The 10,155-nt window shown below is 44.2% G+C and overlaps 1 protein-coding gene across 1 annotated transcript in view; it reads right to left on the reverse strand.

The window, feature by feature from the left end:
* Positions 1–431: 431 nt before the first annotated feature.
* The window catches only part of LOC144600681 (glutamate receptor 3-like), a 297,333-nt gene continuing 287,609 nt past the window's right edge, over positions 432–10,155 (reverse strand). The window contains 2 exon segments of the mRNA XM_078412564.1: positions 432–3,546; positions 10,098–10,155. The exon segment at positions 10,098–10,155 is cut by the window's right edge and continues 77 nt beyond it. Coding sequence (XP_078268690.1) covers positions 3,451–3,546; positions 10,098–10,155 — 154 coding nt within the window. The 3' untranslated portion in view covers positions 432–3,450.

Raw genomic sequence — 10,155 nt, forward strand, 5'->3', positions numbered from 1 at the left:
GAGATATAGAACAAACAAATGAAAGAAGTACAAAAAGTAACAATGATCAAGGAACTGTGGAGCCCACAATGGCCCATTGTTGGCTGTGGGCTAGGTGATAACGAGTTGTACAATGAAACTCAACATGGCGACAGGGTAACTTGTACGACGACTAAGGTGTGGGAGGGATGGAGAGAGATGCAAGGGTTACTTGAAGTTAGAGAAATCAATATTAATACCGAAGATAGACACAAATTGCTGGAGTAACTCAACAGGACGGGCAGCATCTCTGGAGAGAAGGAATGGGTGCCGTTTCGGGTCGAGACCCTTCAGACCTTTCCTTCCTACTCAATATTAATATTGTTGGGTTGTAAGCTGCCCAAGCGAAAAATGAGGTCTCGACCCGAAACATCACCTATTCCTTTTCTCCAGAGATGCTGCCTGACCCGCTAAGTTATTCCAGCTTTTTGTGTCTACCTTTGGTTTAAACAAGCATCTGCTGTTCCTTCCTACACAAATGATTTATTTCCTTACTTTTGCCGTATCTCTACAGAGCTTTTGTGGGGAGTGAGTAATTTGGGCGAGTGGTTTTGAGCTGGAGATTGATGTGTCCAGAATGGACTTTCTGTCTTGACATCTACTCAAGGATCAAAAGTCTGTGAAGCTTTCAATGTTTAAAACAATCTGATGTCAGTCGACATCTGAATTAGTACCAAGCAAATTGATTGAATTGAATTGTGTAGAAAGGAACCGTTGATGCTAGTTTATACTGAAGATAGGATGGGTGACGTTTTAGGTCGGAACCCTCCTTCAATTCTAGACTGCTTGAATTGAATTGATTGAAAAGTTACAACATGGACACAGGCCCTTCAGCCCAACAAGTCCATGTCGACCATCAATCACCCATTCCTACTAGTTCTATGTTATCCCACTTTCTCATCCACTCTCTACATATTAGGGGTGTTTTTACAAAAGGGCAATTACCCTACGTCTTTGGGAAGTGGGAGGAAACCCACGAGGTCACGGGGAGAAGGTATAAACTCCACACAAACAACATCCAAGGTCAGGATCAAAGCCGGGTCTCTGGCGCTGTGAGCCAACAGCTCTACCTCTGCGTGACTATACTGTCTTCTACGACAAATGTTAAGTTAGTGAAATTTCACCCAAATCAGTGATATATCACAGCTACCACTTTAGATTGTAAGAGTAAGCATTGTAGAAAAGCTTTTGAATGTGCCAACTGAAAAAATCAATAAGAAGTAGGACAAATGCTTCTGTATTTTCTTTTGAATAAAGGGTAGGTGTGTTCGGCTGTGTTATTCTGTAGAGCCAGATGCCTACAAATGCATGGGACCATTTACTTAACTGAAGCAAGCTACTTTATCCGGCCAACTACATCCTACGCCCACATCGAGATGAAGGAGGGAGCCCAACAGCTTGAAGAGGGACTGAAGGAAGCAGGCTGGTGTGACTTAAGCCATCAGGAAGGGCAAAAGGTGATCCAAGATGGCGTCCAAGCCAGGTGACTCTTTGACTGCTGGTCACAGAAGTGTTTAGTTTAGTTTAGTTTAGTTTAGTTTAGTTTAGTTTAGAGATGCAAAACAGGAGCAAGTCCTTCGGCCCACCAAGTCTGTGCCAACCAGCGATCCCTATACACTTGCACTATCCTACACACTGGGGATAATTGACAATTTTTGCCAAAGGCAATTAACCCACAAATCTATACGTCTTTGGAGTGTTGGGGAAAACTGGAGCACCCGGGGAAAAACCCACGCAGGTCACGGTGAGAATGTACAAACTCCGTACAGACAGTACCCATAGTCAGGATCAAAGCTGGGTCTCTGGCGCTGTAAAGCAGCAACTCTACCGCTGCGCCACCGTGGTGCTGCATGGAACTGCAATCATGCATTACAATCACTCCACTCTTTTAAAACTATTCCAACAGCAGCGTTTCTTACTTTTTCATGCATCTGTGCACTGTGGATAGCTCGATTGTAATCATGTATTGTCTTTCTGCTGACTGGTCAGCAAGTGGCAAAAGCTTTTCACTGTACCTCGGTACACATGACAACAAACTAAACTCGAGCTCGGTACACGTGACAATAATAAAAGCACTTTGTGAGACGTATTGGACCTCAATGTACCGAAAATATGATAAATGTACCAACTATAAAACTATTAAGAAAAACAAAATGGAGTCATACTCTATTTGGTAAGACATTTGCAAATTCCTTTTTTTCTATACAGTTTATTTACAAAATGTATTAAAACTCCTTTCTTTTACAATACCTCATTTCTGAGGCTCTGTAACGGTTGTTCCACCACTCATGCATCTTTATGCTTTTAAATATTTGTTATTTTAATCATTAACATTTCTGTGTTTGGCAATGTGCAGTTTTAACAAAAAAATGTCTTTTTGACTACAGCTTAACTTCTAGAGCTGGAAGTTAAAAGCGGGAAGTGTAGGCAATTACTTTTGTACATGCAAGTTTTTGAAAAGAACGAAAATTAACTCAAATCCTTCACCTCTGTGAAGACTTCAACCTTGAAAAATGACACGTCGATAAATCTACATTATTTCTGTTCATATAGTCCTTTAAAAAAATCATTTTGTGTTTTTTCTATAGACACTTTGTGTGTAGAGCTCGGAATAACCCCTTCTCACCTGATCAGGCCTCTATAGATTCACATCGTCCCAATGATCAGGCTCGTGAGAGTATTTGGAGAGGAAAAGGTTAAACATGTTTGCTCCTGTGTAAAAGTAGGCCATTTCATCGGATGTGACCGTTCACATTCTGTTTGATATCCTGATAATCTTCTCCGCAGACTGGATGTTAACCCAATGAACCCCCAACGTGTTGTATTATTAACAGAGGTACTTAATATGTAGGTAGGTTACTGAATAGCTCGGGTCGTATTAAAACAAAAATGTAGAATTATGCTCTCTTTCCCCCACAGAAAAGATGTCATGTAGAATTTTGCCACTCTACCTTGCAAGGAACATAAGTTAAATAGCTGCTATTTCTGTTAATCAGTTATCGAAGGAGCCGTTTTAGACTTCATTGTATTTGCCTACGTCTTTAGAACTTTGAGTGCGTTGCCAATCTCTGACTTAAATATGTGTGTGGCAAAAAAACCACATTGGCACTCAAAGGTTAATACTTCCTAATGTGCGGATGTTTAATACATGAAACCTTTCCTCTGCAAAACTTGTGTTATCAAATGATGGCTAAATTGATTTTATTCCAGTATATAATTTCACAGAGAAGCTTGACTCTTTTTGTTTTAGACTCTGCCCTGTATTTTCAAGCAAGCTGGATGCTTATTGTGATTCTGAATGAGTTGCATTGTTGTAATTCTCCATTGTTGTTCCATAAGGCACTGAAGGAGTATTCAGTTTTTTATGAAAGGTTTGGTGCACCATCAGCCCCCTTTGGTACCATGTCTGACACCTGGTACAGCGTGCAGTGATCACAGGTAGTCAGGGGTCATGGCACAGCCATTCTCTCCAATGCTCCCAAATACGGATAGTATTCTTTCGTTTTGCATGGCATCAGCGTAGGTCAGCTAGGTCACAAAAAGAAAAGGAGAAACAAAAATGAGAAAGACCATCGGTTATTAAAAGCATTTGCCTTGCCACGTGATCTATGGGGGTTCCGAGAGAGAGGGACAGAGAGAGAGAGAGAGAGAGAGAGACAGAGAGAAAGACGCACAACAACTGCAGATGCTGGTTTACAAGAAAGACGCAAAAGCGCTGGAGTAACTCAGAGGGTCAGGCAGCATCTCCGGGGAACAAGGGTCGGTGACGTTTTGGGTTGGGACCCTTCTACTCCCCAATAGCTGCCCCATAATCAAGGACCAGTCGCACCCTGGCCACTCCCATCTTCTCACCTCTCCCATCTGGCAAAAGGTATAGAAGTGTGAAAACGCACACCTCCAGGTTTAGGGACAGTTTCTTCCCAGCTGTTATCGGGCAACTGAATCATCCTACCACAATTAGAGAGCAGTGCTGAACTACTATCTACCTCATCGGTGACCCTTGGACTATCTTTGATCAGACTTTACTGGCTTTATCTTGCACTAAATGTCATTCACGCTATCATGTGTATCTGTACATTGTGCTTGGCCCGACTGTAAATCATGTATTGTCTTTCCGCTGACTGGTTAGCACGCAACAAAAGCCTTTCACTGTACCTCGGTACACGTGACAATAAGCTGACTTAAACTGAACTAAGCTGTTCTTCAGACTCGTTCTTCAGACGACTTCCTCGCTCCCACCACAATCAGTCTGAAGAAGGGTTCCCAACACAAAATGTCACCTATTTACTCCCTCCAGAGATGCTGCCTGACCCGCTGAGTTGCTCCAGCACTTTGTGTCTTTTTATGATTCAGGGTTTGACTGACAAACTAAATGTAAATTCTTGCCACTGAATTTTTGAATAGTAATACATTTCCCAGCATTGCAGTGTCAAGATAGCTGATACAAAGCACTGAAAATGAGACAAATTGTATGAGCATGATGAATGAATAAAAATAGTGTACTTCCGATCATGAATTGGATCATTTACAACAGTTATATCCATTTTCATGATTCAATACATGCACAAGGAACTGCAGACGCTGTTTCCTTGTGTAGAGCAATCTACTGGATTAACTCAGGGGAGTCAGGCAGCATCTCTGGAAAACATGGATAGGTGTCGTTTCGGCTCGCGACCCTTCTTCAGATCGGGACTCTTCTCCGTTTCCAGTTGGGACCCTTCTTGGCCTGAAACATGACCTGTCAATATCCTCCAAAGATGCTCCTGACCCACTGAGTTACTCCAGCACTTTGTTCTATCCACGATTTCAATAACTGCAATAAACGTGCATAAATGCAAATACAATAAACACTATAGAATTTCGTTTGGTTTAGTTTAAAGACAGAGCATGGAAACAGGCCATTCGGCCCACCGATTCCATGGATCATCGGTTTCATACTAATTCTATGTTATCCCATTTTCGCATCTACTCCCTGGGCAATTTACAAAGGGCCGATTAAGCTACAAACCCACTCGTCTTTGGGATGTGAATGGAAACAGGAGCAACCAAAGAGAAACCCACACAGTTACAGGGAGAACATGTAGACTCCACATAGACAGCACCCGAGGTCAGGATCGAATCCAGGTCTCGGGCGCCGTGAGGCAGCAGCTCTACCAGCTGCATTTCCGTGCCTACTCTGTAGGTTATATTGGAGCTGGAAAGCTCGGAAATTGGTAGGAACTTACAAATGCTGGAAATATTATATCTAAACAGATGCAGGTAGTTTAATTTTAAGAAAACTTGCAATGCTTTATATCATACCTTAATGTTATTTGTTTTTAATCTTTTACTTTGTAAAAGTTTGAAACAGTTATATTTTACAGAATTTATTAATGGAGTAATCTAATATGGATTAGGGAAAAGGCTGGGAACTACAGGCCAGTGAGTTTAACATCTGTGGTCGGAAAGTTACTAGAGAGTATTCTGAAGGATAGGATATTCATGCATTTAGCTGGATAAGGGCTGATTAGGGACAGTCAGCATGGTTTTGTGCATGGGAGGTCATGTCTCACGAAGCTGATTGAGTTTTTTGATGATGTGACCAAAAAGGTCGATGAGGGCAGAGCTGAAGATGTTGTGAACATGGACTTCAGCATTCAACAAGGTTTCGCATGGCAGTCTGCTCTGGAAGGTTAGGTCGCATGGGTTCCAAGGAGAGATAGCTGAATGGATTGGAAACAGTCTTCATGGATGGAAGCAGAGGGTGATGGTGGAAGGTTGCTTCTCGGACTGGAGGCCCGTGACCAGTGGTCTGCCTCAGGGCTCAGTGCTGGGGTTGGTTACTGTTTGTCATCTTTATCAATGATTTGGATGAGAACATACGAGGCGTGATAGGTAAGTTTGCATTATTAGCAAGTTTGCGGATGAAACAAAATGGGGTGGTATTGTAGATAGCGAACATGGTTGTAAAAAATTGCAAATTAATTTGATTTGCAATGCGTGGACTATTTTTACTGCAGTAGAAAAAAATATATAGTGCCAAATGAACCCACACCCTCTCTGATGCTGGGGTACTGAGGACAAGAATGATCCCAGGAATGAGTGGGTTAGCATATGATGAGCGTTTGACAGCACTGGGCCTGTACTCACTAGAGTTTAGAAGGTTGAGGGGGGACCTCATTAAAACTTACCTAATAATGAAAGGCATAGGCTGAGTGGATGTGGAAAGGATGTTTCCACCAGTGGGAGAGTCTAGGACCAGCCTAAGAATTAAAGGGCGCCCTTTTAGAAAGGAGGTGAGCAGGAACTTCTTTAGTCAGAGGGTGGCGAATCTGTGGAACTCATTCCCACAGAGAGCTGTGGAGGCCAAGTCAGCGGATATTTTTAAGGCAAATTCTAGATTAGAACGGGTGTTAAGGGTGGTTATGGGGAGAAGGCAGGAAAATGGGATGAGGGGGCGGACTTCAGCCATGATTGAATGGCGGAGTGGGCTCGATGGGCCGAATGGCCTAATTCTACTCTTCTGACTTGTGAACAATTGTGGAACTGTTCAGCAACAGAACAGCTAACTTAGCCCAGATCTGTGAAAGTTTGATTGGATTTTAATTGCTCGACGTGGCTGAACCACTGGAAGAATAAACTGGACGAGTGCTCAGGTTAGCGAGGGCATGAAGTAATCGGCATGTGATACAAGATGTTTCCGTTGTGCCGATCGACCAATGTAGGTGAAATCAGAAAGAGCTGGCAATGCTCTGCTACAGGAGCCTCTGCAGGACATGTTTGGAGGGATAAGGACCAAGTGCCATTCTCTACCTAACTGAATACATGTATTAAAGTATATTTTGATTAAAGTGTCCAAAATCATAAGAGGAATAGAGTCTCTTGCCCAGATTATGGGAAGGGAGAACCAGTGGGCAAAGGTTTACGGTGAGGTGGGAAAGATTTAATAGGAATCTGAGGGGAAACGTTTTCACACAAAGGATGGTGGGTGTGGCCAGTTCATTGGCTATATTTAAGAGGGAGTTAGATGTGGCCCTTGTGGCTAAAGGGATCAGGGGGTATGGAGAGAAGGCAGGTACGGGATACTGAGTTGGATGATCAGCCATGATCATATTGAATGGCGGTGCAGGCTCGAAGGGCCGAATGGCCTACTCCTGCACCTATTTTCTATGTTTCTATGTGTATGGAACAAACTGCCCAAGGAAGTAGTTCAGGCAGGGACCATCCCAACTTTTAAGAAACATTTAGACAGGTACATGGTTAGGACAGGTTTAGAGGGATACGGTCCATACGCGGGCAGGTGGGACTAGGGTAGCTGGGACATGTTGGCCGATATGGGCAGGTTGGGCCGAAGGGCCGGTTTCCATACTGAATCACTCTGTGACACTATGACTCTGATGTACATCAGATCCAAGTGAAGGGGCAAAGACAGGGTTAAAGTTAGGATGGAGTACCTTTGTCAGAATATTCTAACTCAGGACCTCCACCTAAAACATTCCCCTGATTTTCCTCTCTCTGGGATGGATATGCTCTGTATCTCTAGGTCCTTCTGAATTCATTTCACAAACCCTGGGTCAGAAAGCGTTTTAACCAACTACTTATTTTAAAGAATGTGCAGATTAGAAATTCTACCTCCGACCACATTTGAAAACAATCGGCTAAGATGTGTAATACAGTAAACCTTCGCTATTATGGGCCTCTAGATAGAACGGGTTTTGGTAATTGCGGACTGAGCAGCACGTTAGTGGTGGTGGTTGGCGGGCGGTGCTCTGGGCAGTGCTGGTCAGCATAGAGACAGCCGCGGTGGGGAGAGAGGGCGAGTGGTAGGACACTCGTGCAGAGCGTTGCATCGGGCAGCTGCAACAATGCGTGGGGTACTGGAATGTGCAGAGCGTTGCGCGCACCACTGCAACCGCTTCACCCCGGCCATGCACGCCTCGATCGCCTGGTAACAGGCGCCAGGCTCCCCTTACACCGCACCCCATCTCCATTACCGCCAGTTCCAAGATGCAGCACAGAACGCCACAGGAGATCCTTCTTCCCTATGGCTGTCAAACCTCCCCCTTCTGTCGTGGGGTAGACTCAGACTGACTCCCCCTCCCCCCCCCCCTTCCCCAATCTTTGCACATCTTCGAGCTGTGAATCTGTGGAATTCTCTGCCTCTGAAGTCAGTGGAGGCCAATTCTCTGAATGCATTCAAGAGAGATCTAGATAGAGCTCTTAAGGATAGCGGAGTCAGGGGGTATGGGGAGAAGGCAGGAACGGGGTACTGATTGTGGATGATCAGCCAAGATCACAATGAATGGCGGTGCTGGCTCGAAGGGCTGAATAGCCTCCTCCTGCACCTATTGTCTATAGTCTATTATCCCCAATCCTTTCCACTCGTCACTTTAATTTCACGTTTCATGTATTTTGTGTTTTATGACTGTTGGCAGATCAATTTCCCTCCTGGGATAAATAAAGTTCTCTCGTATCGTATCATCGCATCGTGTCGATCCCAGAAAGCTGGTGGCTCGTGGCAGGAGCTTCTGGTTGTGGGAGTGGAGAGAGGGGGCAGCGTGAAGGAGGCATGAGTATCGGGCCCCTTCCCCGGTGCACTGCGTGTGGGGCCAGGGCCCCTGTGGCTCCCCATCCTATGAATTCCCACTTGTTCGGCGAGACGATCGGCGAGACGATCGGCGAGCCTGCGCTTGGTCTGAAGAAGGGTCTCGACCCGAAATGTCACCCATTCCTTCTCTCCAGAGATGCTGCCTGTCCCGCTGAGTTACTCCAGCATTTTGTCTCTATCCCCCACTTCTTCAGTTTAGTTTAGCGCTCTCAAATCAAGAAGGCTTGACATTACTCAAGTTCGATTTCACAGTTGATTTAACTTTTTTTGTGTGAAATAAACGCTTTCATCTGAATTTTATGGAGGCCATTTAATTCCACTTCTGCTGCAAAAGAGATCGAATTCATATCCTGCTTTTTTTTCTAAAATAGCCAGCATTACAGGTTTGGTCAGGATAAATATTCGGAGTCTTTAGACTTTTTCAGACTTTAGAGATAGACAATAGGTGCAGGAGTAGGCCATTCGGCCCTTCGAGCCAGCACCACCATTCAATGTGATCATTCTCAATCAGTACCCCGTTCCTGCCTTGTCCCCGTACCCCCTGACTCCGCTATCCTTAAGAGCTCTATCTAGCTCTCTCTTGAATGCATTCAGAGAATTGGCCTCCACTGCCTTCTGAGGCAATGAATTCCACAGATTTACAACTCTCTGACTGAAAGAGTTTTTCCTCATTTCCGTTCTAAATGGCCTACCCCTTATTCTTAAAATGTGACCCCTGGTTCTGGACTCCCCCAACATTGGGAACATGTTTCCTGCCTCTAACGTGCCCAACCCCTTAATAATTTTATATGTTTCGATAAGATCCCCTCTCATCCTTCGACCAGCGATCCCCGCACATTAACACTATCCGACACACAATAGGAACAATTTTACATTTGTACCAAGCCAATTAAACTTACAAACCCCTTACGTCTTTGGAGTGTGGGAGGAAACCGGAGATATTGGAGAAAGCCCACGCAGGTCATGGGGAGAACGTAAAGACAAGCACCCGTGGTCAGGATCGAACCTGGGTCTCTGGCGGTGTAAGGCAGTAGCTCTACCGCTGCACCACCGTGCCGCCCAACCATTCTTGGGTTAAAATAGTTCATATCTACCCCCCCCTCGCTCAGTTATAGCAGTCAATTGGCAGTATCCCACCCGCCATGATCTGTTATAACGAGGGTTTACTGTACATGGATATGAAGTTTGATATAAAGTTCGGTATGAGAAGCTGTAATAATAGCAAAGCAAAACTTTTAAAAAGGAATAGACATTAATTTTAGTTTTAAAAAAAGACAAATTCAATTATATCTTTATAATAACAAAAGAATTGCCAACTGATAAATCCACAGTGCCTTTCGTTACAAAGTTCACTCACAGTATTAGGACCTCACTCCTACCCCTAGATTTTAACACTTTCGGTCCCATACACGTTGTAACCTTCTCTATATGTGGCAAAATTCTGGGTATTTTGTGTGGGAGCTGGCTTAAAATTCTGTGCACTCTTTGCCACCTTCATTGTCTTCGCTTCTGCTCGTGACTTGTAACAGAATTCTATTAAAGCCACCATC

Source organism: Rhinoraja longicauda, chromosome 15, assembly GCF_053455715.1.
Source record: "Rhinoraja longicauda isolate Sanriku21f chromosome 15, sRhiLon1.1, whole genome shotgun sequence".
Taxonomy (NCBI): Eukaryota; Metazoa; Chordata; class Chondrichthyes; order Rajiformes; family Arhynchobatidae; genus Rhinoraja; species Rhinoraja longicauda.